Raw genomic sequence first — 27283 nt, forward strand, 5'->3', positions numbered from 1 at the left:
GCTCGACAAACAGGAGGTAAACCCAGACCAAAAGTTAGGTAGGCGGGTATCGAGACATGACTTGGAAGTGGAGGTATGTGTCATTGCGGGGCTTATGTCATACAACCGACGTGAGGGGGGGAAATCTCAATATGCACCTATTAGATATTTTAAGCAACGAAGAGCTTGAGTTTCTAAAAAACACCCCAGACGACCAAGCTTTCATTCTTCCAGATTGAGCCTTTGGAGCCTGGCTGAACTCGATTGAAAAGAGTGCGTCTTGGGGACTCCATGCATGAAATCCATGAGACGCAATGCTCACTGGCACTAGCACAGCCGTCCATTACATGAGCACCAAGTTTACAAGGGCGTCAACACATATAAGTCGACGAGCTTGCGGAGCCGCACTTACATCTCGGATTCGGCCATTTTACCCCCCAACGCGACATTCAGCCCTCAAAGCTCGTTTTAACACAGCTTCTCGCCTCCACCTGCCCCAGCCCACAGCTCCAAAAATGGCGGCCATCGATAAGTACGCCTCCCCGGGCTTCACCTCGCTGGTGGTGGATGCCATGCGCAAGCAGTAAGCCTCACGATCCTCTCCCCGCCCTACGAGCAAATTTGTATTGACATCTTGCCCAGTTACCCCGAGGAGCTCGCTGATAGAAGATGGGACAATGTCGGCCTTCTACTTGGCAACATCGAGGTCCTCGAGACGCGTGTGGCCAAGAACCCAGTCGTACTCCTCACCAACGACCTCACCTACGCCGTCGCTGAGGAAGCCATCCAGAAGAACGCCAGCGTCATTGTGAGCTACCGTAGGTTTTGAAACGTCTCAAAACTCGCCATTCCGATTTAACACGCTCTTCAGACCCCTTCATCTTCTCCGGCCTGAAGTCCATCACAACAAAGGACCCGCAGCAAGCAACCCTCCTGCTCCTCGCCGCCAACGGCATCGCAGTCTACTGTCCCCACACCGCCGTCGATGCCGCGCCTAACGGCCTCAACAGCTGGCTCGGCGACATCGTCTCCGACGGCCCCGCTTCCTCGTCCACGGCCACTCCCACCACCCGCACCGTCATTAACCCGCTCTCGTCCCCGGCGCCCGCAGGCTTCGAGGGCTCGGGCTACGGTCTTCTCTGCACTTTCCACCAGCCGGAATCCCTCGCCGACATCATCTGCCGTGTTGCCTCGCGCGTCGGCATGCGCCGCGTCATGGTCGCCTCTCCGGACCCGGCTCGCCTCTCGACGGTGCGCGTCGGCGCCGTGGCCGTGTGCGCGGGTAGTGGGTGGGACGTCGTCAAGAACGCCGCGGCAGAGGTGATTGTGACGGGCGAGATGACCCACCACAACGCGCTTAAAGCCGTACAGGAAGGCAAGACGGTCATCACGGTGTTCCACAGCAACTCGGAAAGAGGGTACCTCACGGAGGTGATGAAGCCGCTGTTGGAGGGAGAGCTGAAGGGCAAGGAGGCCGGTGTTCAAGTCCTCGTCAGTGAGGCCGATCGAGATCCCTTTAACATTGTGGACATCTCTGAGTTATAAGTTCAAAGACTTGGAGACCGCTCACGAAATATCTCCCGAAAAAAAGGCTGGCATGCCGCTGAAGACACGCCCTAGCCAGTAATCTTTAAGCGAACTAGATGAAAAAAAAAAAGAAACCCGTCTCAATGGGTTGAATCATTCCTGGCTCCTTTTGCGTGCCTTTCGAAAAGTTCAAGGTTATAATCAGGCCTTGTCTGGACCTCATGCATGACGATAGGCAGTACGTTCCTACAAGCCTCGAGTCTCATGATACTGAACCGAAGTGACCGGTAATCACTGCAGATATGGTAATGTTAATTGACTTGGTTCGCTCAGCCTCCAATTTTGGAGTCATGAAAATGTTCCGTGTTTGGATCCGTGAACTCTCAGATCAGACCCTCTTAACGCCATAAACACCCTCGCTATGTATGCCGCAACTCTCAAATCAGAAATATGAAAAAAACAGCTTTCAAGAGCTGCGACTATCCTTGGATGTCAGCATGCTGCTCTCTCCTGTGCCTCCTCTGATCGCCGCATCACCCTCCTCGAGACACTCTGCCACGTCTTTCCCACCAACCCCCTTCTCCTTCCAAACCTCTAGTAGCCGCCGCGGCATCTCCCACTCCTTTTTCGCCTCTTCAACCTTGCCCTGCGCCATTAGCATCCTCAGCTTCTCCGGCGTGCCCAGCACCTCCCTGGCGAGCTGCCTTGTCCTCCGCCGCCTCGCCGCAGCCGCCTCATCCTCCCGCTGCTCAGAATCAGGCGGCGCGACGGTCTTGCGCAGAGAATCGCGGATCGAGCTGGCCTGGGCGTAGATTCCCGCGATCGCCGGGTCGAGTGTCGAGGCCATAGGGTTCAAAGGGTCCATGTTCGCACGCATCTGTCGGTCCCCGGTCTCAGCAACCCGCCTTTCCCAATAAAATACGTGTGGAGCCCGGTACTCACCTTTCTGATCGTTTCTGTCGCGGAGATGAGCTTCGAATAGTTGTCATAAACCAATGCCTTCTTCTCCGCATCAAGCGCCCGGATCTCCCCCAGCACCCGCGTGTATACCCGCAATAGATCATCGAGCGAATTTTCCGCCAGCGCCTTCCGCACGTACGCATCGGCGTCGAATGATGGGCTGTCTAGCTCGCTGGGCGGGACTTCGGAGTGTTCCGCAAAGCCTCCGCGGTCGGATGCGTCCTCGGTCACCTCGAGCGAGGGAGCACCGCCACCCGCCGTCTTCTTAAGGTTGTAGTACTCGCGGAGGGCGGCCCGGTTCGCGCGCTTCGAGGAACCTACTGCTGGCGGTCCTCCGGGGCCATTAGCAAATGCAGCAGCGGACCCTGGATTCGGCGAGCTAGTTAGGGAGCGCGGGACATCGAGGGAGGGTCTAGTCGAGGACGTCGGAGTGTGCTGTTGTGCCGAGACGCGGCGGACGAGCGACGGTTCGCGGGGTGAGGCAATGGTAGACATTTTGGCGGGAGGAGGTGCCACTATCTTTGAACAGTTGGCTCCGTCGTCAGATTCGGGATGCCCAAGTCAATTGAATAAAGCTCGCGATAGTGACAGATCGGAAGAAACAAGGCTGGAGTCAAGGGATGACGGGGATGCAGGCGATAGGTCAGAAAAAGCTCCTGTGGGGGTTACCCCTGGACTCTGCCTGTGCAGCGAGGCCGCGCTACCTACCTACCATAAAGTAAGTGAGTGGCCCATGCTAATTTCGGGGATCTACAGTGGGGTTGATGCTCCCAAGACTTTGGGGTAGATACCCCACTGAAGCTATATCCAGCTTCCACAAGTCTTTGCACTTTACGACGCACAAAACACACTCCCTACAATGTGAACTGCACCCCCAAATCCTTACGCGATGGACTTGACAGCCCAAATTTGCTCCGCTCTAAAAACTCAAAGCTTCCCGACACCTTCGGCCCCCTGGACGACAACCCTGACCTCCCGCATCCCTACTCCTCCTCTCCCTTCTCTCATCGCGACCGCAAAGGCACGCCTTCTCGCCTCAGACCTCACGACGGCGGGTCTCCTTGAACCCTCATCCACCACTTCACTTCCTACGACAAGTCCCGAGACACCCGAGGCTATCTTACAGAACGACGTCCCATGCCAGGTCCTCGATGTCGAGAACCTGAGCCTCTCCCGCTGGGAGCAGGTCGAGGAGCTCGAGGCGGTGGCGAGGGGCGAGCAGACGACAGGCCGGAGGGTCGTGAGGCTAGCTGCGACTGAAGAGGCCGAGTATGATAACATCGACGATAGCTCCGCACCCGCTACCGGTCGCGGAGGAATGGCAACTCAGCAAGTGCAGCAGCAGCGACGAAACGCAACGCATAGACTCGTATTGCAAGACTACAAAGGGCAAAAGGTATATGCAATGGAGCTCCGACGCATCGAAAGGATCGGCATCGGAAGCACCAACATTGGCGAGAAGGTCATGCTCAAAAAGGGTACTGTCATCGCGAGGGGCACAGTGCTGCTTGAACCGGACAAGTGCGTGTTGCTTGGTGGGAGGATTGACGCCTGGCAGAAAGCTTGGGTTGAGGGGAGAATGGCGAGGCTAAAGCAGGCTGTAGAAGGTGAACGAGAACAATAAGTCCGGACAGAAGGGCAAACATCGTAGCATTACTCGGAGTTTGGCATTGATACCATTGGTCCCTCGTTGACAAGAAATCAGCAGTATGTGCTGTCTTTCGTTTTTTTCATCTAGAACTTAGGTTTCTAAAAGGGAAGGACCAGCTCCCTCGACAAAGATATTGAGGCTTTTCTTGCCACGAGATAGGTCTGGGGCCGGTACACGTACTTCGACGCTCCAGATGTTGATCCAAGACCCTAATATTTGCAGGCTTTAGTTACCATGGACAGCTTCCCGCAAGGAGTTCCATCCGTCAACCATCCAGGGGGACAAGAAAATGGCCGTCTGGGCATCCGCAGCAGCTCCTGTACCCGCATATGCCTTGGCCAGATCCTCGGCCTCGAGTGTTCCTCTAGGCGGCGCTCCCTTCTTTGCCACCGTCAATGCCATCTCGGCAGCATGCGGCTCTCCACCGAACTCGGCTAGGTTAGACCAGCCGTGAGGCAAGTGAGGGTACAACATGATGTCTGTCTGGATCTGGGTCATGACATCCTCATCCGTGCTCGTCTCCACGAGCCTCGCAATCGCTCCCAGCACCTCTCCAATGTGTGCCTGTTCCATATCCCCAACCTTGTGGCTGGTTCGGAGGCCTTGAAGCTCGGCCACAACCGCCTCCACAGACTCTTCATCGTTGTCGAGAACGGCAATGACCCCGAGCAGTAGGACGGACTGGACGTGGTCGGGCCGCTTCTCGATCACCTCGAAGAGAGCGCCGCGAGCCTTCTCGCGAGATTCGTCTGCGCCCGTAGCCCAGAGGACCTGCGCGAGGAGGCAGACGGCGTCGGGGTTGTTGTCAGATTCCTCGAGCGCCGACTCAAAGCAGAGAAGCGCCTCGTCGACGTCTCCGCTGTAGTACTGCGCCAAACCGACCGTAATGTGGGCAGAGAGGCGGGCCTTCTTGCGCTGCTCCCTGGTCAACTCGTTGTCGGACTCATCGTTGCTCAGCTGTATCGCCATCTCGCCGCAATCAATGGCCTTCTCGTAAGCACCGGACGTCAAGTACGATCTTGCCATATCGGTCTTGGCCAGCGCGAACTGGGCCAGTGCCTGCGGTGATTCCGTGACCTCGTATTCGGCTTCCAAGATGCGACAGATCTTCTCCAGAATTTGTACTGCCTTTGCGGTATCATGCGTTCGCTCGAGAAACTGCGCCGCCAGATGTCCATATGCCAAGTCTTGGGGCTTCAGGTTGTTGAGCTGACCAAGCGCAAAGATCGGCTGGATAAGGGACGCCACGTTGGTGGATGTCGTCGTTAAAATATGGTCGAACACAGCAACCGAGTACTGGCGTCTAGTGAGGACGGAAGAGGCCTCGGCGATCTCCATGGCGTGTGTGAACAAGCCTCTTGCTTCCTTCGTCTTCCCGTAGAGGAGAGCCACGAAACCTTGACCAAGCCAGGCATGCGCATAGTCGGGATCCGTTGACTGCGCCCGATTGAACGCCTCATTAGCAAGTTGCATGTCATTTTGCAGGAGAGCCAAGGTTCCAAGGTTGGTCCAGGCTGCTGGGTTTCTCTCGTTCAGGTAGAGGCTTCGAGCGAATGAGTGCTGTGACACAGCAGGGTTAACTTCGCTCGTCACAACACCCAGTGAGTTCCAAAAGTCGGCATTTCCGGCTTCAAGCTCGATGGCTCTCTTGAAACACTTCATGGCAGTTTTCAAGTACACGCTGGACTTCTTCCTGATGCTCGAAGGCAAGCAGGTATGGGCTCGGTGCTCTGCCCATCCCAAGTTGTAGTAGGCAACTGCCTGAGCATGGATGTCGTTGGCTGATACATTAATGGCACGCTTGTGACACAGGATTGTTGCATGGATACATCTTGTCAAGTCAACGCCGAGCCTCTCGTCTTCAGAGAACAGGCCCTTTGCGGAAATGACACCAGTGCCGACCTTGTCGATATCCGCAAAGAGAGTGTAGGCCTCCTTATCGCCGCTGTCAATGAGCGTCATGATTGGTTCTGCCGGGAAGTCGATTGCTCGGTTCTGAACGGCGGAGAAGACACAACAAGCGTCGGCAAGCGACTTCCAGAAGTTGAAAGTTTCGATGACACTGGTGGCTGCCTTTGAGGCAAAGTCGATGGTATCAATGGCTAGATGCACCGCCTTGCCGAAAAGACCCTTTTCGACACAATCCAACGCATTGTCGACCAGGGTCTGCATCAAAGCAATCGCAACTCCATCCTCGTCGGGCCGACCATCGATGACATTTTGGTAGAGCGCGATGGCTTCGTCAAACTCAGCCAGCTCACGCTTGACATTAGCAAGCATATACTTGGTGAACCATGTGTCGCCGAGTGTCTCTGCAGGTATCGTCTCCTCGAGCTTTTGCGCGTTAAGAATAGCCTTCGTCGCCGCAACGTACCGACCCGAGGAGTAGTAGCTCTCGCCCAAGCCGACCCAGGAGTGGTAATCCTCTGGGTGGATTCTCAAAGCCGATTGAAAAGAAACAATAGACTTGTGGAAATCCTGCTTATTCAGCTCCGCGACGCCAAGCGCAGAGAATGGCCAGCTGATGCCCTTTCTCTTCGAGCCCGGGGGTGGCCTAACTTTGCCCGAATCAACCACACGTTGGGCCACAAGCTCCACCCGGTCCCAGTCGCCTTCGTCCGCGAAGGATTGCGCAAGGCGTTTGGCGGCTTCAACCTCAGAGGATGAGAGTTCGACAGCCTTCTGAAAGCATCGTCGTGCTCTCTTCTTATCTTTGGCATAGTCTGCGTAGTAGATGCCCAGGCTGGTGTAGGCTGGCGCGAAGCTGAGGTTGTTTTTCAGCGCATCCAAGAAATACGCGTAAGCACCTGTACGGCTCTTGCGGGCTGCCTTTGATGTATCGAGGTTCCAGATGCAGTACCCTAGCCGGTACTGTGTTTGCGCGAGAAGCTCTTTGGCAGGCGGTGACATCTTCTCGATGAGGGGCAAAGAGTCCTCTAATTGCGTCTTAGCCGTTTCGTAATCTTCCTTCAGAGCCTGGACCCACGCAGCTTCTGTCCTCACCCGAAGGTTGGAGGGATCTCGTTTCAGGGCTCGCTCGAAGAAGTCGATGGCATCGTCATAATCTTCTTCCTCTTCATAAATAAGCCCAACACCAATCAGTGCCGCAGTAGATGACGGGTCATGGCTGAGGACTCCCTCGAAAAGCGATTTCGCCTCGGTGTGGTGTCGAGGGGACTGGAAGAAGACCAGGGCCGTGGCAAGGTACAAGGAGTAAGCGTCGTGTGTGTTCTGAAAGGTCATGCCAGTCTTGATCCTTTCCGTCTTGAGTATATCCATCGATTTGCGCATTAACTCAACGGTGACCTCGTACTCCTCCAGATGCTGGTAATACTCTCCCATCAAGCGGTGGGCGAAGATTGAGTTGGACGTGGTGATACCTTCGGTCATCATCAGGATTCTATCCTGTTCCGTCAGCGGTATCATGGAAACGCCACCCCCCTCGTCGTCCTCGCTCTCCTCTTCGGTGTCTTCTGCTTCCAGTACCGCTGGCGTCGGTTTGGGGAAGGGTGAGATGCTGCTTGTCAGGAAGCCAGTGATGACTTTATAGAGATCGGTCTCGGGGAAGAATGTGCAGTAGTCTCTCAACATGTTCACATCCCAATCTTTGATATCCTTTGCATCCTTCCAATCGATGGCAATCTCCCAGGCCAGTCTGAAGGGATGCTTGATGATGACCATGTCGAGGGCCAGTTTCAACACGGCTTGAAGGGCCGCGCCTTTCTCCGGGCCGGGGGGCGCTACTAGTAGACGTTCGTAGCAGTACTGAAGGAGCTTCTCCTCGTACCTGCGCCGAAGTTCATCATCATTCGTCCAGTTGATCAGCTGCTGGTAAACGAATTCAAGCTTGCTCTGGCCCATGACTTCACGCTTGACCTCGAGGGTAACCTCGTTCAGCCGTGCGCCGATTCTTGTCCGACGCTCGCCTATGAGAGTGTTGATTCTCTTCTTCTCGTAAGCCTCAATGATTTGTGCCATAGTTTCGTAGGTCTTGGCCGGATGCGGGACGCGGCCCTCGAGAGCGGGATATATAGGACTCCCAGGAAGGATGACGCTAAGAGCTTCGACATATTGCGGGGTATCACCTTGGGATCTCGCAAAGTCAATGAACTTGTCGATAACATCCTGGCACTTGTACATGTCTTCAGCATCCCGGTAGATCTCGGCCAGGCTGATGGCAGCTTGTTGATATGCGCTCAGGCGCTTGCGATCCTGCTTCTCATAGAGCTTGATGAGGCCCTGCCATGCTTGGCTATCCTTCGGCCGCAGCAATGAAGCTGACTTGTATGCCTTCTCGGATTCATCGACACGATTCTTCTTGTCAAGTGCAAAGGCCAGGAAAATTGTTCTGTGAGACGTGTCAGCAACCTCATCAATGGGGGGATGAGGAAAATACTGTTTCTGTACGCTTGATAATTCTTGGGCTCTTTGTCAAGAAATTCTGTTGCCTTCTGAATGGCATCGTCCCATTTTTGCTGCTTTACAGAATCGCCAATGGCCTTGAGAGCAGCCTTGGAACCTGTCATTTTGTCGCGTGGCTAGGGTCGTGAATCATGAAAGTCAGGTCTCCTTCCGGTGGTGGGGCATCACCGTCGTAGGTACGGAAGGAAAAAGAACGGCGGGCTGAAGAAGCCAGAAATAAGGAAACAGAGTGTTTGAATGCCTCGCAGAGAATTCCAGATATTTGGTGCTGGAGTTGTGCAATGCAAAATTCGGTAGGCTCCTTTCCGTGTGGTAGCCGTTTGTATGGGAGGTGAGAATGAGCTCAGTGAGGCATGAGCTGTCTGTTTGGTGAGCGCTAAGAGGGCAGCGCCCCCAGAACCTCCCTTATTACATCATGCCCCACTTCGAGCAATGCAGCTAAACCAGTATTGTGATAAGATAAGAAGTCTAGCTACAGTACACAATATCCGACCTAAGTCTACGCCAATACGACGTGCAGCAACTTCAACCGATATGGGTTTATATTTCTCTTCTTTTTTTCGTCTCAATGCAATGCGTTGTAAAAATCAAGTAAGTATCTTTATCAAGGGTATCTGAAAGCAGAAACATTGGTCGGCACACCATCTTGAATCACCACCTTATTCGTTTACTCTCGCTCCGGAACCGTCTCGATCCCCGATTGCGTTGATTCAGATCTGCTCCAAAATCTCATGAGATTAACCCTCCGGGCAGATGTAGACGGGATGTTGTCACTTGAGTTAGACGACCTGGTGAAGATTGTCGCCGAAGAAGACGTATCACTCGACCTCCTGGATGATGACGAGCCATGCTCTTGAAGGAGTCGCTTGATTTCCGACCCTGCCAGCCCCGAGTTGTTGGCTGCTTGAAACGCATTTCTACCGTTGGCATCAGTGAGATGAGGGTCCGCTTCATGGCATAGCAAGTCTTCTATAATCCCAATCTTGCGTGAGCTTTTTGTTGCCACCACCTGAATCGCGGCAATCAACGGGGTGCATACGTTGGTGCCACCCAAGTAGGGAGACAACGTAGACCCTCTTCTGGTTTTTTGGCAGATGTTGGGGTTGGCTCCTTGTTCTAGGAGGAAGTGAACCATCTTCTCGTTCCCCATCTCGCAAGCCATGAACAGCGCTGTTTTGCCCGAGTTGTCGACGGTGTCCAGCAAAATAGGGGTGTCGTCAAGCAGGAGCTTGGCTACATTGACGCCGCCGTACTTGCTTTGACACCTGTGGAGCGGACTGAGCCCTGCGCTATCGCGTACATTGACACGAGCACCGCTCCGCAATAACAAACCGACGATATCACGGTTCTTGGTTGACGCTGCGAGTAGCAATGGCGTCGGGACACCAAGATCTCCTCCAGTCTCAAGGCTGGCAACATGCCCCATCATCTGTCTTAGGACTTCGATATTTTCGTCCTGGATCGCTTTGTGCAGTGGCGATGTCCGCGTCACGAAATCACAAGTATCGAATCGGAAACCGCCGGGCATGTCGACGTCGAAACCGTTCTCTCGGCACCAGGCAAAGGCTTGAGAAAGCTCCCCCATGGACGACGGTCTTCTGAGGCCTCCTATGAGTTCTGAATCTGGTGGCGATGCTGGTCGGCTCGCCAAGGGTATAATTACATTGTTGACCCAAACTTCCACTCCGCCTGCTTCATCAAACGCCCCGTCGAGTTTCAGTGCTTTGATGTATAGGTCAGCCGTGTCTTGTACCGAGTGGACTGGCATAGGTTTCTGGTTCTTTCGACCTTCAAGAGCTCGACTGAGGAAGGTCTTCGCCTGCTTCAGGTTGCCGAGCTTGATATAAAGGCATCCGAGGTTATGATACAGGCGGCTGCGGCGCTCGACATCCTTGAACTCCTCGGGTTGCTTGACTTCTTCTTCCAGTAGCCTTTGCAGGATGGTCTTCGCTTCAACGGTCTCTTCTTCCGTCTCGCTTCGCAACAGAATGTCAGCCAGTCTTTCTTTCATGACAGCTTTCTCGGCGAAGCTGAACTGGAGGTCATAGCCGGGCTGGCTCAGCTGTTCTCGTATTTCGATGCCCCTCTTCTGGTAAAGCGACGCTCGGAGAAAGATGCCGCAGCTCACTAGACGATCAACTATTTCCTGGTTTGCGTCGAATTGATGGCGTAATATATCTTTGCTTGGACCGTCTGGGTGATCGGGCTCGGGATCCCAATCATCAGAGTCAACGCTTCCGAGCGGCGCCGGTTGTGATACAAGGTCGTTGTTCAGAGACAGATTGGAGAACGACGGGCTGAAGGACAAAATTGACTTGCTATGGTCCGCATCTTGGAGAGTGACCGCAGCGGCAACTTCATCTGCAGACAATCGCCAAGCCTGAATCTCTTTTGTCACCGACACCGAGTCGTTTACTCTGGTCTCGGTGTCATCGTCCCACTCGGTTGAAAAACGTCTCTGGGTAGTGCCAACTTGAGAGATGAGGTTCGTAGACCGGATAGCGTCGGTAAGCTTCCTGATTTCGGCATGCACCTGGTCCTGTGACTTTTGCTGGGTCCATAATGAGCCTCTGGCTTTTGTCAGTACTTGGCTTAACCATAGAACTGTAAATGAAATTTGGCTCACAGTGACAGAGTTATCAAACTGAGTTGAAGAACTTGGGTGTAAGATGTTATATGTGAAACAGAGTCTCGGATGACATTTGACTTCAGGGTCATAGCAAAACTCGCCCGAGCTTTGTCGATCGGCCCTGGGTTCTTCGCCAGTTCGGGCAACTCTGCGCATAACCTATCAAGCGATACTTTGCATGATTTGAGGATCCTGAAGATATCTTGATGGTGCTCTCTTTCATATGAAAGCTGATACGGGTGCTGCTTCAGGATTCGAGCCACATTGCGCAGAGCAGCATGCAGGTTGCTGATTGTTTCGAGAAACTCGTCGATATTCGAATGAACGGCTTTGCTCTCTTGAACGAACTTGCCGGTGCCTTCGATGATCTTGCCGGCTATACCGACCATTTGAACTGTGAACGCGGCGATCGAGAGAGGATCCATCTTGTCGGTCGCGAAATAGTGGTGTCTGTTCGAGATTCAGTTCTGGATTTAGTTCCAATTTCAATCTCCTGAACCGCAGCCGCGTCCGTTGATCTCGCAGTAATCGAAGAGAGGCGTCCTCGGACGTCGCTTTTGGTACATATTACGGGTATGATGGATAGAATCGCTGTACGAACAAACCCTCAACAGTCAAGAAAACGGCAACGGTGGCCAGCAGCAGCGACCGAAGACATTTTAACCCTGATGCTCACCTCCTTACATTTTGGTGATGTATCCCTCCTGCGGTCCCCGTGATCAACAGATGCTTAGCCATGTTAATCACGTTCGCCGAGACACCGGTCTCTGCTCTGAGTAGGTACCTAGAGAAGGGAGAGGGTGGGCATAGCCACATAGAAGGACTACGGTATGATTACGGGCACAGGAGATGCAGCCACCCCGGCATGTGTGACTCTGTTGCCTGCCACCTCATCTTGCAGTATGATGGGGTTGCTCAAGCATTAATGATGATTAGCTCATCGGATTCCTGTTGATCTGCGGGTGTGTTTCCGTCCTAGGCGATCACATCCACTGCTCCCCGCGGGGTATTTTCCCCAGGTGGGGTTTGGTGTGTACCGGTACTTTCATCCCAACTGCCAAGGGTGAACTTCTGGAATGACGACTGAGAGCCAAGAGTCTGCATGCCCAGCCCCAAGTTGCCAACGCCCTCGGTGAGGACGGCCATTGGCTTGGGAAAAGCCACCTTGTAAATTCTGCCTGGAGCGGCACAGCTTCGTCTTCCCTCAAAATGATGGCGGGATTACGTGGAAACGAAGCTTCAGGAGGCTAGCTTGTTTGTGCCCGAGACGAGGCTGTCATCTGGAAATGGCAGTGAGAATGAGATGTTTTCCTCACCGTGATCACCCAGACAAACTCATGACCGGGATCTCGACAACCAAGGACTTTCAGCTGGTCAAGAGAAGCACTTCTGTGGTGTGGTCAACGGCCAAGAACACAAGACTCTTTAGGGTCTGCTTCAAAGTGCAAAAGGGAGGCGCAAGGATCAGCTCCGCCACCACAGTCCTAGACGGTAACCCTTTGGAATTCACCGCAATCCGAATCAGGGAGAAGCATGTCATTTTGTAATGTACCATGCCGACGATCAGTCACCGAAAGGATTCAGTTGACGACCTCTTGCATTGCTACTATCTGCTCGTGCATTGCCAGCTGAGGAAAGCGTGGGCGGCAGGCAAGACCTGCATTGAAAAGACGCGGAACGGAATACTCGATCCTACTGGATCCGAGAGTCTCACTTCTTATGCCTCAGTCCCGTGTCGCCTCGTGTCCATTGTCAAATGGTGAGCCTTAAATGGATAAAGCACCCGGTAAAAGTTGGACTAATCCCCAGGATGGGCCTGGCTAGTAACCGATCGCAGCCTTATATCGAGTCCTTTAATGCCACATCGATATTGACCTGCCCTCGTCAATACCCAGTCCCCACTGGCTCGTCCATCCAACCTTCGACATGTATGAAATGGGTACCTTTGCAAAGGATGGGTCGCACTCTGGGGACGAGCGGCTGGCTACACAAGCCCACCGTCGCCGGATAAACGAACGAGCAGTAATCGAGAATCCTCTTGGTGAGTCTAAAGGGCCTCCACCCTCAAATTAATACTCATTTGTGGCGGTGGTGTTTGGCGTTCGGCCCTCTTTGCTGACTCAATGCTCTAGCTGGTTATACGGACGAGCAACTGGAAGCAGATGTTGTGTCGTTTGCCCAGGAACATCTGAACGTCGACACGGCAGAGTTGCTTCGAGCAGCGCGCGTAGCTAAAGACATTAGGCTGTACGACGAAGTTGCCAGAAACTCGAACGATAGCGCTAATAGAGAGCTTCCGGTCCAGCTGACCGGAGAGGAAAAACGAGCACTTGTACGGGAACGCGATGTTGCGTTCAGTGAAAAGGGGATGTGGACCATCATTATCACAGTATCACTAGCAGCCTTTCTGCAGGGTATTTACAACCCGATTTCCACCTTGACGACGAGGTGCTAACGCAGCACAAGGCCACGTCCAAGCATCATTTAACGGTTCGTCGCTGTACGATACTCAATTCGGTCTCAACACAATCGCCAAGAAGGAAGATGGCATCACGACCGGCAGAGGAGCTCCGCTAGGAGCCGATGACTGGAAGCTCGGTGCTGCCAATGCGTCACCGTTCTTCTTTGCGGCGGCGTTGGGCTGCCCCCTGGCACTTCCTGTGAACCACTATTTGGGTCGCAAGGGAGGCATGATAATTGCGGCGTCGTTGATCTTCGCCAGCTCTCTTGCCTCGGCCTTTGCCACGGACTGGCATCAACTCTTTGGCATCCGTCTGGTTAATGGCATTGGTGAGCGCAGTGTGATCTCCTAAAGAAGAAGCACCATTAACAAAAGGCAATAGGGATGGGTCTCAAAGCCGTCAGCACCCCTATTCTTGCTAGCGAGACTGCAGTGGGTTTCTGGCGTGGCACATCCATTCTCGCGTGGCAGTTGTGGGTGGCCGCGGGAATGATGGTCGGGTTCGCCTTCAACCTGATTTTCGATACAACGCCAGACTCGAACAAGAGGCTGACCTTCCAGTTGATGGTGGCAGCCCCCATGGTGCCTGCGCTAGCGCTGCTGGTGTTTGTCATCTGGTTCTGCGACGAAAGCCCGCGGTACTTGATGCGGGTGTCGAGCCCGAGCTACAATCCACGACGGGCGTATGAGATTCTCAGGAAGTTGAGAAACACCGAGTTACAAGCCCTACGGGACATTTACCTGGTCCACAAGTCACTCGAGCAGGAGGAGTTGCCCAGCGGCGACGTGAGAACTCAGTCGGCACAAGGCTTTGTCGTCACCATCACGGGCTTCTTCCGCCAATGGAAGCAGCTCTTCCTGCGGCGACGGCTTCGGAACGCACTAATCAGCAGTTCGACATTGGCTTTGGCGCAGCAGCTCTGCGGTATCAACGTACTGGCGTTTTACTCAGGCACGCTCTTCAGCCGCGCCGGCGTGGAGAAGCGGGACTCGATGATCTTCAGCCTGGGCTACGGCGCGGTAAACTTCGTCTTCGGCCTCCCGGCTATCAGGACCATCGACACGCTGGGCCGGCGCAAGTGGCTCATGCTGACGCTGCCGGTGATGTCGTTGTTCATGCTGCTCGCGGGTGTGTCGTTTCACATCAGCAACCGTGACGCCCAGGTCGCGGTCTTGACGCTCTTCATCTTACTGTTCGCTGCAACGTACTCGCCCGGCCTAGGCCCAATCCCGTTCACCTACGCGTCCGAGAGCTTCCCGTTGTCGCACCGCGAAGCCGGCGCTGCGTTTGCCATCGCCGTCAACCTGGGTTTTGCCGGGTTGCTTTCCATGTTCTTCCCGAGGATCAACTCTGGGTTGGGGGACGGCGGGTCGCTGTATCTTTTCGCGGGGCTCAACATGCTCGCGTTTATCATGGTTTTTCTGTTGTTGGAGGAGACAAAGAGGAGGAGCCTCGAGGATCTTGATTTGGTGTTTGCAGTGTCGAAGCGCAGATTCATTGGGCACCAGGTGTCGGAGTACCTGCCATGGTTCTTCAAGAGGTATCTTCTGGGAAGCAAGACGACCAAACCAAGTTTGTACACGGATTTGATCTGGGGGCCTAGAGGCGATGAAAGGGCCCGCATGGGAGATGCGGAGGAGACAGGACGCAGAGACAGCGCAGAGTCAGGCCGAGATAGCACCCATGCTTGAGGTGGGCGTATTCAACATCTATTCGCGTATACTGGTCGAGTCTTATAAGCAGCCCAGTCCGCGTCGACGTATTCAGCTTTTTAGATGCCATTAAGCCTATTTTGGCGCTCGCTTAACCCAAGAAAAGGCCATTGAAGTAGGGATGCACCTAGACATCCCATACTCAGTGCAATGCCTCAGTGACGTGGAGCACCATGACCAACTCCTGCACGGCCGGTTCGTCCAAGTATGGGTTGGGTGTGTGGTACGTTACCTGGTCGGCACCTACCTAGTGTATGATACCTAGGTAATGTCCCAACCAACAATCACTCTGATCATGAGGGAGTTAATGCCCCACCAGTCACATCCCCGGGTATTTGGCGGCCTCCACCCGGAGTTCAAGCGAGAGCCGAGGCCACGGGCACGGGCACCAACCCGCCTAGCCCGCTTAGCGTCGCCCGCGAACGGCGACGATTGGCTCCGTTGTCAAACACGAAAACGAGCGGAGCGGAGGTATGGGTGGCAGGTGCAGTCACGCAGACTTTCGTGCCGTTCAAGCCATTGCCCATCTACGTCCGCGCTCGCCAGCCATGACGGCCTCTGCATGGCGTTCAGATGAACGGCGGCGAGGACCAGAGAGCCGTATATGAACTTAGCCACATTCTCCTTCTGTCCCTTTGAATTTCCTCCCTTCTTATTTGTCCTATTTTCTCCTTCGTCTTTAATCCATTTTGTTCTTCCACCACTTGATCGTCTCATCTGCAAGATCGCCAACATCTGGTTGGCATTTATTTGCACTCACTCGCACCCCGAAGAACCCCTGTTATGTTAGTGCTTGGCAGTCGCTAAAGTGCTGCACCGGTATGATAAGGTACCCCTACCAGCCCACTGTTTCCCACTGGCATTACGCGACCGATTAATCAAGGCCCCCCCCCCCACCCCTTCAGGACGTCATCGAACCGTCCCAATTCATTTTCGGACATTTGGTGACCCGTCCGCCGCGGCCGCCCCGTCATTGCCGTCTCGTGCATCTCCTATCTCCAAGTTGGAACGACTTCTCTCCTCTCTAAGCACGCTTCCGAAAATCGCCAATTACTTGTCTTGGCAGTGCGTGACACGAAAGACGGAAGAAGCACGCCGACCTTGGAATCAGACCTTCTCCGCCATGTCTTCGTTACGATTGACCATCGAGGACGGCCAGTTCCGCGACGGCTATGGAAGACAAGTCGTGCTTCGAGGCCTCAACGTCGCCGCCGACGCCAAGCTCCCCAGCGAACCCGACCAGCCTTCCCACATTGGCGAAGACTTCTTCGACGGGGACAATGTCACGTTCCACAATCGCCCGTTTCCCAAAGAGGAGGCTCATGTCCACTTCTCGAGGATAAAGCGCTACGGCTACAACACTATCCGCTATGTCTTTACGTGGGAGGCCATCGAGGCCGCCGGCCCAGGACGCTATGACGAGGAATGGATTCAGCATACAATTGAGATCCTGAGGATAGCCAAAGACTATGGTTTCTACATCTTCATGGACCCCCACCAGGACGTGGTACGTTTCGCTACCCACAGCCGTCTCGTGTTGCACATTGCATCCTAACACCATCCAAGTGGTCTAGATTCTGCGGTGGCTCTGGCGCGCCGATGTGGACCATCTACGCTTGCGGCTTGAACCCCCAGAGCTTCTCTGCGACCGAGGCCGCCATTGTGCATAATACGTACCCGAAGCCCGAAGAGTTTCCCAAGATGATCTGGTCGACCAACTACTGGCGCCTCGCTGCCGCCACCATCTTCACAATGTACTTTGGCGGCAGGGACTTTGCACCCAAGTGCATCATCAACGGCATCAACATTCAGGACTTCCTGCAAGGCCACTTCGTGGCGGCGTGCGCGCATCTCGCCAAGCGTATACACGAGGCCGGCGACCTCGAGAATGACGTCGTTATCGGTTGGGAGAGCATGAACGAGCCCGGCTGCGGGTTGGTCGGATACCAGGACCTCAGCGTCATCCCGAACGCCCAAAAGTTGAAAAAGGGCTCATGTCCCACCATCTGGCAGTGCATCCTTACCGGCTCTGGTCGTGCGTGCGAGGTGGAAACGTGGGATATGGGCGGTATGGGCCCCTACAAGGTCGGCCGCTCGCTGGTGGACCCCCATGGCGAGATGGCCTGGCTGCCTGCCGATTATGACGACTCGAGATACGGCTGGAAGCGAGACGAGGGCTGGAAGCTTGGTGAGTGTGTCTGGGCCCAGCACGGCATTTGGGACCCCAATACGGATACGCTCATCAAGAAGGACTACTTCTCGAAGAACCCCAATACGGGGAAGACAATTGACCACCCGGAATTCACTAATACCTATTTCATGCAATCATACCGCCTGTACAGAGACGCTATCCGACCGATTCACAAGGACTGCATTATGCTGATGCAATACCCGACGCTGGAGCTGCCGCCTCAGATCAAGGGCACTGAGGACGATGATCCGCTGATGGCGTTCTCGCCTCATTGGTACGACGGCATCACTTTGATGACGAAACGCTGGAACAGGGTGTGGAATGTGGACGTCGTCGGTGTGCTGCGCGGACGGTACTGGCATGAGGCTCTGTCGGTCAAGGTCGGTGAGACGGCCATCCGCAACTGCTTCAAAGACCAGTTGGCGTCGCTGAGGCAGGAAGGTCTGGACCGCATGGGTAACCATCCCTGCGTGATGACCGAATTCGGTATCCCATATGACATGGGCGAGAAGAAGGCGTATAAGACGGGCGACTATGCAGACCAGTCAGCGGCCTTGGACGCCAACTATTTTGGTGTCGAAGGGTCGGGGATGGAGGGGCATTGCCTCTGGGTTTACGTTGCAAAGGTACGCGAATCATCCAATGTTTTCCTACGAAGGCTTACTAACTCACTTGGCAGAACACACACCGATACGGCGATCTTTGGAACGGCGAAGATCTGTCAGTCTTCTCACTAGACGACAAGACGCTACCCATGTCGCCCCTCCCCCGCAGCCCGTCACCCAGCCAGTCATCGGAGCTGAAGCGCAACTCCGTGAGCAGGGACGTTCCTGACGAGTCAACAGTCACGCCGCAAAACCTCCAAAGCAACATCACCAACCCGTCGATATCATCAGCGCCATCCAAGGACCCGGAGCTGACCAGCGTACCCGGCCTACGCGCTGCCGAGGCCTTTGTTCGGCCATCTCCGTGGGTTGTTGCGGGCGACGTCCTGCAATACGGCTTCGACCTGCGCACCTGCTCCTTCACGCTCAAGCTCAAGGCCTCGGCGCCCCCCTCGGAGGCTGCGCCGACGGTGGTGTTCCTGCCCGAGTTCCATTACCCGCAGGACAGGTGCACGGTCGAGGTGAGCTCCGGCAAGTGGTCCATTAGCATGGACGACGAGGAGGGCTCACTGGTGCAGAAGCTCAAGTGGTGGCACGCCGACGGGGTGCAGACGCTCAAGGTGACGGGGCTGGTGAGGCAGCATAATGTCGTCGAGGGGTCCGAAGAGGACATTGGGTACCTGGAGCAGTGCCAGAAGAACTACGCGAACTGCAGCGTCATGTAAGCTTGTATTTTGAGCCGTCGCGAGAGAGTCATAGTCTGTCTACTATAGAGCGCTCAGGAGCGCGTAGCCTACGATGTTGAGGTGGAGTATCGGGATGGGGGGGTTTTTTTTGTGGCAAGCATGGCATTCGTCACATGCGTCATGATTTTGTTTTCTTGGCTATTTTCATATATATTCTGGGACCGTTGGGCGCCAGTTGAAGGCGCTGCCAGAGTTAATGGAAAAAAGCATACCAGGCACATTACGTTGAGGACGGGCGACTCGCCCCCTTACCCCCTGCTTGCATGAGCTTCATGACGCAGTCTCGACTGATGAAAAGCGGCCGTCGGTAAGGTGCATGGCGCAGGTACCCATGTGCATCGTTCTTTGCTTTTTTTTGTCGTCCGATCTCTTCCTAGTAGCCCGGGGGCTTGTTGCGCAGGCATACCCCGTTCTCGAGCTTGCACCCCAGAGCTGCGAGACAGTTTGGGGGTGGGTATTTACTATGTAGAGTTCCTTCGTCCGCGTCGTCTCACCCAGGACGGGCACCCTTGGCGCGCGGGATTGTGGACGATGGACGGTAGACGGTTGATGCAGGTCATGACTTCGTTTCCTGGCGGTCGGCATGCCTTGACGATTTGGATACGTGTCAATGAACTCTTGGATATATGGCTTCTTCGGCCCTGTTCGTCGGTATATAACCGCGTGGGGGTAACGTAGCCGTCCATGAGTACATACTACTTACCGGTCCAGATAAATGTCGGCATATTGCTGTTGCTTAAGAACGATTGGACCAGGGTGGGCGAGGAAGGGGAACGTGGTGGGCTATGGGAAGAAACGTGGTCTGCGTCGGTAAGAGAGAGAGAGAGAGACAGGGGGGGAGGGGGACGGAGGGAGAGATTGTGTGCATTCTCCGCTATGATGACAACTTGGCCTCACTTTGGAGTTGGTTGTCGAGTTGGAGAAACGCCTCCGGGCTGTGGGATGCAAGATCCGTATGCGTTTGATGCCCGACGATGTGGGTTTGTCCTGTTTCAGTAGCGGGTGAATGACGCTGATCACGCCGTTTCCTCTCCCATGGGGTTCGCGGGTCGGATTGGGGCTACATCACCCTGTCGGAATAGGCTTTTCGAATCGGAGTGCCTTAATTCCGGCTGGTTCGTTTTAGAGACAAGATGTCCGTCGTTGGAGGAATGGAGTCGTGTAGTGTAGGTTTCTCACCACCAAACCAGCTACCCTCCGCCTCCTCCCCCCACCCCGGCCGAAAGAGCCCGGTGACTTCGGACGCTAACGCGATAGCCGCGAAAGAGTTGGTTGGACAGACGGCGGAGGGTGGAAGAGACAGCAGACAGGCAGAGTCCTGACGGAGCCCGGCACGTTGGGGGAAACTGTCTCAACCGGGTTCGTTTCCTGTTCGACAGCACTTTCGGTCCGAGACAACCAACATGGGTATCTGAGCCATAGTATCTGAGCCATACCTAGCGTGGTTCGAGTGAGACGATCAAAAGTTGATAGGAACAGTCAGCCGTCATCGCCTCGTCTCGAAATACCAGCGAGGAGTTGTTCGTGTAAGCGCGGCAAGGAAGCGTTAGGTGTGGTGGGTACGCGTGTGTCGAACCCCGGCAAGGCCCAAATGAACAATCGGTCCCTTGCGTCGGGTTCGCGCAACGGTGGGCAGAGGCGTTGCATGTCTCGGGCGTCTTGAAAACATAGTAGATAAATAGAGGTAGTGACTGACAGGCATGGGCTGTACCGTACCTGGTGTCTGCGAGACTAAAATCGAGTCGAGGGGCAGGAAGAGACGGAGGAATCGAAAGGCAAGGGACGGTTGGTTGACGGTAGGTTCATGGCTATTGTCCGACTTTGTTTTTTTAGTCGGGTTGCACGACGTCGCCGTGTCCAGCTGGGAACGGCAGTACAGTACCTTGGCAAAGTGCGGATACCTACCTCGTTCTCGGTAGAATAACTAGAATAACAGACCAACACTCGAGTCGAGCTCGGCACCTCATCTCATCCCATCTCCATCCCATCCCATATCATCCTCACTGAATTGCCCGTTATCAAATTTTCAAATCTTATTTAGACCGCCTGCCCATGGCCAAAACAGATGCCGGGATCCAAGGCTTCTATTATAGCAACTACCAACTAAGTAGTTTAAACTACCCTGGGATGGATACTTGGATTCTAATCCAATACTAATACACCGTGGAGACACACACACACACACCAACGACGATTCTATTCCTTCGCCCCCCCCTTCATCACATTGCCTTCATTGGCTCGGGCTTCTGCACGCCCCGCCAGAGCTGCGCGGGATAACGCACGTCGCACGCCACACCAAAGCCGAAGCCATCCATCCATTCGCGCCAGCCTCTGTCCAGCCGCCTCCAACCTCCCCCAAAGTCGACCAAAGAGAACAGTACCAGGTCCCTCTAAGCGCGCTACTCTCTGTCTCTGTCCGTCTCTCTCGTTCTTTCTCCCTATCCGTATTCCGTTAGCCGAAGGACGCTCGAACGGCTGCCGCCTTGGATTCGCATACCTACTGCATACCCCTCTCTGTCACTCACACAGACTCTCTCTCTCTCTCTCTCTCTCTCTCTCTCTCTCTCTCTCTCTCTCTCTCCAAAGTCTCCAATTGGCGGTGCTAGTCTTGGTTTTCGTCTTGCCGCATTCCACGCCTTCAGCTGGACGGATCCTGTTGACGATCCAGATTTGCGCTGACGATATAGCCAAAATAAGATTGAATCGTTCGTGGACACACGGCATCTGCTTGTCTCCTCTTGGAGTTCGACGACGAGGACCAACGATTCAACATCCGGCGCAAGGTCCACCGCCGCACCGCAGCCACGACATGACCGCGGTCTAAAGGCCCACATTACCCCTGCCATGTGCCGCGTACCCTTACCATCCCCAACCATACCTGGCATACCATGAGTAGCTACTCGCGCCAGCGCTCTGCAACCAGATCTGATACCCACGACGCAAATCTGATTCCATTCCCATCCGTGCCACGGTCCAGAGACGAGATTCACAATCTTGACGGCCTCGTCTTCAACGTCCACGACCTGCCGGGCCACAACTCGACAAGGACTTCGACGACAGCGGCAACGCCAACCAGGCCACTACCTCCCACCGTAAACAGCACCTCTGCCGCATCGCCCTATCCTCGTCCGAGAAACTCGTCCAACTTCCTCTCTGCCGGCGGTCTTCGCCCGAGAGCCTCGACTGCGAGCTCTGTCCCGACCACTCCTCCACTCGGGCTCGAACCCGCGAGGCCAGCTACCAGAGCTGGCCCGCTTCCTCCACCGCCGCCAATGTATCAAAACACCCAGCGACATGCCTCGTCGGCCGACCCTTCAAGGCCTTTCCAGGTCCCTCCGCCGCCTCCTCCCATGTCGCCGCCCGTCCCGGGCCAGATGAACAACATGATGTCTATACCTCCTCCGCCCCCGCGCTTCCCTTCTGCCCCTGGCGCCACGGGGGGGAGCGGCATGATGCTGCCGCCCCCTCCAGGGCCGCCGCCGGGAAGCGCAATGGCCGGCCAGGCGCCGTGGCACGGCGCCTTCGGACGCATGTACGATGGCCGCGGCGGCTTCAACGTGCCCCCTCCCCCACCGAGCCAACATCAGGCCTACAACCCCAAGCTGCACGCGCAAGTCGCGACAGGCACTACACTATCGATACCGCCTCCACCTCCGCCCAACGATCATGGGCAAATGTCTGCAACGTATATACCACAGGGTGATACCTACGGCGAAGGTGTCGGAATACCGGGCCTGGGCGGTTTCGACGATTCGGCCACATTCTCGGCCACCTCCCAGGGCTCGTGGCCTACAAATAGCCAGACAAGCGGCGACACAGCCATGACCACGCCGCAAGACGACATGTCTGGGAGGGATAGGCTCTATGCCCAGGCCATGCATAGCCGAGGATTGTCAACGACATCAAATGCGACAGCGGCTTCAAGTATTCACCCGCACCTGGCAGCGCAATGGCCTTTGGAAAAAGTGTTGCTATGGCTCGCCTCAAACCAGTTCTCCAAGGACTGGCAGGAAACGTTCAAGGGATTGAACCTGCACGGTGCACACTTTCTGGAGCTTAGCAGTGCACATGGCGGCCGAGGGAATTTTGGTATGATGCACCAGCAAGTGTACCCCAGGTTGGCCGTCGAATGCACAAACAGCGGAACCGGATGGGATCAGCCGCGGGAGCGGGAGGAAGGCAAGAGAATGCGACGCCTCATCAGAAGCATCGTGACCGGCCGGCCGGCCGACCCGTCCAAGGTTTCATCGCATGGCCGGAAAGAGTCGGTCAACCACGGCAGCAACCTGCCTAGCGCTGGGTCGGACATGGCAGAATCCCCCAACGTGAGTATGATAACCCGTGTGGGTGAACATGCGAAGGCTGATGGACGGCAGACGCCGATAAAGGCGCCAGGACCTGGATTTGGCGGCCGGCGGTTCTCGCAGACCAGATCCACGACCATGCCTTCTTTGAACAATACTATGAGCTCGGATACTAACCACAGAAACGTCTTGAAGCAACTCGATGTGGACGGCACCCGTCGACACAGCCCCAATGCTAGCGAGTCTGGCGAGGGCATGTTTCGCCCGCTCCCACTGCGAACCGACAGCCCGAACGGTAGCCCGAACCCGCAGAGTGCTTCTCTGTTTCCCTCCTCTGCCGGTCAAATGTCAGCCTCTCCGCACTCGACCAAGTTCGGGCACAGGTCGAGGAACAGCACAGACTCTGTGTCCTCGAGCGCGGCAATCTACGGCTCCGGTGTGCCCCCTGAGGCTACTCAAATGCTACGCAGCGGCATGAACATTGCGGACATCATCCAGGCGACCCGTAACAACGTCGAGTCCCGTCGCCACGGTCAGGATGGTGGCCGTCCATCGCCGCAGGAGTCCATCGGAGATCGCTCCGCTGGCACTGAGCCTCCCTCCTCCGCCAAGGACTCCAAAAGTTTCCTCAGCTTTTTGTCGAGAAAGAAGAAGCAGAAGGAGGACGGTTTCCCCAGCCCCGACGATCTGGAATCGCCGACCTCTCCGGCACTCAACTTCAAGCCTCACTCGTTCGGTTCCCGCTTTGGCAACAACAGTGAGACATCTCTGGATATTCGACCTGGTTCCAGCTTTGATGTGCACGAGAAGGATGCGGCCAAGTCGAGGCGTCCTGGGCCGAACCGAGTCTTCGTGTTGGCTACCATGGATGGATACAACTATCGCATGTGCGACATCACTGAGGCCGAATCGGCAACGGACCTTCGTCAAATCATCTGCAGCAACCTGGGTCTGACGGACACCACAGCTTTTCAGATTTATCTCACCGAGCTTGGCAAGTCGAGCCACGACAGCCCCCTTGACGACCAGAAACTGCTCAATAATCGCAAACACAGGGCGGATGCTACAGGATCCCTCAAGTTCTTTGTTCGCCCTGCTGGCGCTGTGCCTCAGGGCACAGCCAACCCCAATGCCACGCAGTCTCACACATCATCTCTCGACCAGGAGGCTTACAACCGCCTGAACGGGGTGTCAAGGATGAGGTCTAGTTCATCCCCGCCGACGTCGAGACAGAACACCATGAATGGGGAAAGAATAGACGACAAGATGCTTGCACAAGAGGCAAGCGAGTACCGTGCGGAGATGGAGCGGAAGCAACGCGAGTATCTCGAGAAGAGACGACGAGCAGCTGGCGGCAACACGCCGGAGAGCGCGACTACGCCGTACGGCATCCACGGAAGGACCGTCGACTTTGATCAGCCACGTCAGTCACCGTACGAGGACAAGAAGCCAGACGCGTTGTTCCCCGTGCGAAAGCCTCCTGCGCCGCCGAGCGACCCATCAGCTACGTTGCTCAAGGCCAACTCACTGAGCAGGAAGTCGGGCCAATCAATGCGGTCGTCAGATGGACTTTCTGCGCCTCGACGACCCTCCACTCTTTTCGAGGATATGGAGCTCCCCGGGCAGAATAATGGAGACAGGAAGAAGAAGACGTCGAGCCAGCACAGCACCGGCATCGGCGCAGCACTCGTTGGCATGGGCCGAGGCCTCGGAGCGGTTGGCGTAACGACCAACCGCAGGTCCAAGTCGCCAACCCGAGTATCCTCGGAACCAGCCCTGGGCGGCGAGCACTCAGACAGAGGTAAGGGAGTTATTTCATCCGTCGACTTTTTCAAGTCATTTTCGGGGCGAGATAGTCCTCAGTCGGCATTGTCTGGGTCCCCCGGCGCTCTCACTTGGAGCCGTGGGAATCTGCCCTTTTTTGTACCGGACTATTCCCCTGAGGGAACCCTGATGCTGGAACAAGGATCTCAGAATGAAATCGCAGCTAAAACAGCCCCAGCAGTACGTAGAGTGCCTTCTCGGGAGATAAGCCCCAGCACCACCAGCCCACCACAATTTCCTCCGAGTGCACCACCTCAGCCCCATCGTCGGAAGTCGCATGGTCCTGATTTTGACTTCCTGGAGTCGGACGTCAGCTTTGAGAGACCCGCCCCTCAGCGAGATGACGACTCAGGGGACGACTCGGATGATGGCTTGTTTGTCATTCCGATATCTTCTCGCAAACCAACCAAGATTACTCGGATTTTTGACGGCGACGACTCGCCTGACGAGTCCAATGACAAGCGCCCTAACCTGACAGTCAACACATCAAGATCCAAGAAACAGCTTTCAGTGTCTTTCAACTCTCCCAAGTCGTTGGGCGGTTTCAACGCGAATGGGACACCCGAAGGCGATGAGGATGTGACGAGTGCCAAGAGCGGCAAGAGCTCGCGAAGAACCCCGAACACCCCCGGCTCCGAGAGCTGGGAATCGGAGGATAGTAAGCTAAGCAGAAGAAAGTCATTCGTCGAAAAGGATGTCTGGGCCAACCGCCCGACTACCGATGCCCTCATCAACAACCTCGACGACTTCTTCCCGAACTTGGACCTTGACATGCCGGTGCTTGAAGAGGGCGAAGCAGAAGCCAACCCGCCGTCACCCATCGCCGAAGGAGAAGAGAAGGAAACACCCGCGCGTCCCCCGCCGCCAGCTCAGCCATCGCCGAGTCTCCGCACTGCCATCACTGGCAACCGGTCGTTCTACAATGACGACAACGACACGCTGGGGTCGGACGAGTCGACGTTGAAGGCACTTGAGCGCCCTGCTTCGGTCGCGTCCGTTGCGCAAAGGAGCGTTAGACGCTCGGGTGGCCTTGGGCGTATGAAGTCCATCCGTGAGGTTGCTCGCGGCGCCCACGAGGCTAACAAACGGTTCACCACGACAACAACGCAGCCTGGCCAGTCCACTCAGAACACGTCGGCACTCATGAGGAGGAAGAGCACAAAGATGTTCAATGCCAACATTGTACAAATCCGTCCGGACCAGCGCGGCAGCATGGTGATGCCCCAGATTCCCCAAGACACCATTCCTAAGCGTCAAACAACCTTCCGATGGTTCAAGGGTCAGCTCATTGGCAAGGGAACCTACGGCCGCGTCTACCTCGGTATGAATGCCACGACCGGAGAGTTCTTGGCCGTCAAGGAGGTCGAAGTCAACCCGAAGGCGGCGCAGGGAGACAAGGCCAAGATGCGTGAACTGGTAGCCGCCCTTGATCAGGAGATCGAAACTATGCAGCACCTTGATCATGTCAACATCGTGCAGTATCTTGGATGCGAACGCAAAGAAACATCCATCAGCATCTTCCTTGAGTACATTTCTGGTGGCAGTATCGGATCTTGTCTGCGGAAGCACGGCAAATTCGAGGAGTCTGTTGTGTCATCGCTCACGCGACAGATGCTGTCAGGTCTGGCGTACCTCCATAGGGAAGGAATCCTGCATCGTGATCTGAAGGCCGACAACATCTTGTTGGATCTCGACGGTACTTGCAAGATTTCTGATTTCGGCATCTCCAAGAAGACGGACAACATTTACGGCAACGACAAGTCAAACTCGATGCAGGGCTCCGTCTTCTGGATGGCGCCCGAGGTCATTCGTTCGGAGGGTAAGGGTTACAGTGCCAAGGTCGACATATGGAGCTTGGGGTGTGTTGTGCTGGAAATGTTCGCTGGTCGGCGGCCCTGGTCGAAGGAGGAGGCCGTGGGCGCCATCTACAAGATCGCCAATGGCGAGACGCCGCCCATCCCTGACGAGGTTCGGGAAACAATCAGTCCACTGGCCATTGCCTTTATGCTGGACTGTTTCACTGTGTAAGTTTGTTGCAAGAGTGATTTTCGCAAGCCACACTGCTAACCTTTGGATAGGAACCCCCTAGAGCGGCCTACGGCAGATGTGCTGCTGTCTCAGCATCCCTTCTGCGAGCTGGATCCCAACTACAACTTCTTTGATACCGAGCTGTACTCAAAGATCCGCGGTAAAGACGTCTAGAGAGCGATGGAGAGACGAAGAAGGGGAAAGACCATACGATGATGACTCGAAAGAGGAAGATGGAACATA

General features: G+C 55.3%; 8 protein-coding genes across 8 annotated transcripts; 5 read left to right on the forward strand and 3 right to left on the reverse strand.

Annotated features, from left to right (window-relative positions):
- The first annotated feature begins 166 nt into the window (after positions 1-166).
- LY79DRAFT_555329 (GTP cyclohydrolase 1 type 2/Nif3) lies at positions 167-1754 on the forward strand. The gene is made up of 4 exons (XM_060557924.1): positions 167-252; positions 311-562; positions 622-797; positions 851-1754. Exons 2-4 carry the CDS (start codon positions 327-329, stop codon positions 1522-1524), a joined length of 1086 nt encoding a protein of 361 aa, XP_060413691.1. The 5' UTR covers positions 167-252; positions 311-326; the 3' UTR covers positions 1525-1754.
- A 218-nt stretch (positions 1755-1972) lies between these two features.
- Positions 1973-2961, reverse strand: LY79DRAFT_670119 (Vps51/Vps67-domain-containing protein; the record flags this gene model as incomplete). Its single annotated transcript, XM_060563741.1, has 2 exons — positions 1973-2383; positions 2449-2961. The coding sequence occupies 2 exons, from the start codon at positions 2959-2961 to the stop codon at positions 1973-1975; spliced, it is 924 nt and encodes a 307-aa protein (XP_060413692.1).
- Positions 2962-3230: 269 nt separating this feature from the next.
- LY79DRAFT_555332 (RecQ mediated genome instability protein Rmi1) lies at positions 3231-4167 on the forward strand. The gene has a single exon (XM_060557925.1). It carries the CDS (start codon positions 3356-3358, stop codon positions 4088-4090), a length of 735 nt encoding a protein of 244 aa, XP_060413693.1. The 5' UTR covers positions 3231-3355; the 3' UTR covers positions 4091-4167.
- A 175-nt stretch (positions 4168-4342) lies between these two features.
- On the reverse strand, positions 4343-8643 carry LY79DRAFT_670121 (tetratricopeptide; the record flags this gene model as incomplete). The annotated part of the gene is made up of 2 exons (XM_060563742.1): positions 4343-8465; positions 8525-8643. The coding sequence occupies 2 exons, from the start codon at positions 8641-8643 to the stop codon at positions 4343-4345; spliced, it is 4242 nt and encodes a 1413-aa protein (XP_060413694.1).
- Positions 8644-9206: 563 nt separating this feature from the next.
- LY79DRAFT_516496 (uncharacterized protein) lies at positions 9207-11257 on the reverse strand (the record flags this gene model as incomplete). The annotated part of the gene is made up of 2 exons (XM_060554826.1): positions 9207-11109; positions 11166-11257. The coding sequence occupies 2 exons, from the start codon at positions 11255-11257 to the stop codon at positions 9207-9209; spliced, it is 1995 nt and encodes a 664-aa protein (XP_060413695.1).
- A 1496-nt stretch (positions 11258-12753) lies between these two features.
- On the forward strand, positions 12754-15608 carry LY79DRAFT_555345 (uncharacterized protein). Its single transcript, XM_060557926.1, has 4 exons — positions 12754-13209; positions 13301-13582; positions 13635-13958; positions 14012-15608. The coding sequence occupies exons 1-4, from the start codon at positions 13095-13097 to the stop codon at positions 15319-15321; spliced, it is 2031 nt and encodes a 676-aa protein (XP_060413696.1). The 5' UTR covers positions 12754-13094; the 3' UTR covers positions 15322-15608.
- Positions 15609-16465: 857 nt separating this feature from the next.
- On the forward strand, positions 16466-18863 carry LY79DRAFT_516397 (family 5 glycoside hydrolase; the record flags this gene model as incomplete). Its single annotated transcript, XM_060554815.1, has 3 exons — positions 16466-16849; positions 16909-18159; positions 18213-18863. 3 exons carry the CDS (start codon positions 16466-16468, stop codon positions 18861-18863), a joined length of 2286 nt encoding a protein of 761 aa, XP_060413697.1.
- A 2909-nt stretch (positions 18864-21772) lies between these two features.
- LY79DRAFT_516444 (uncharacterized protein) lies at positions 21773-27214 on the forward strand (the record flags this gene model as incomplete). The annotated part of the gene is made up of 2 exons (XM_060554821.1): positions 21773-27036; positions 27091-27214. 2 exons carry the CDS (start codon positions 21773-21775, stop codon positions 27212-27214), a joined length of 5388 nt encoding a protein of 1795 aa, XP_060413698.1.
- Between the last annotated feature and the right edge of the window lie 69 nt (positions 27215-27283).

Source organism: Colletotrichum navitas (genome assembly GCF_030913465.1).
Source record: "Colletotrichum navitas strain CBS 125086 chromosome Unknown LY79scaffold_33, whole genome shotgun sequence".
Lineage (NCBI taxonomy): Eukaryota > Fungi > Ascomycota > Sordariomycetes > Glomerellales > Glomerellaceae > Colletotrichum > Colletotrichum navitas.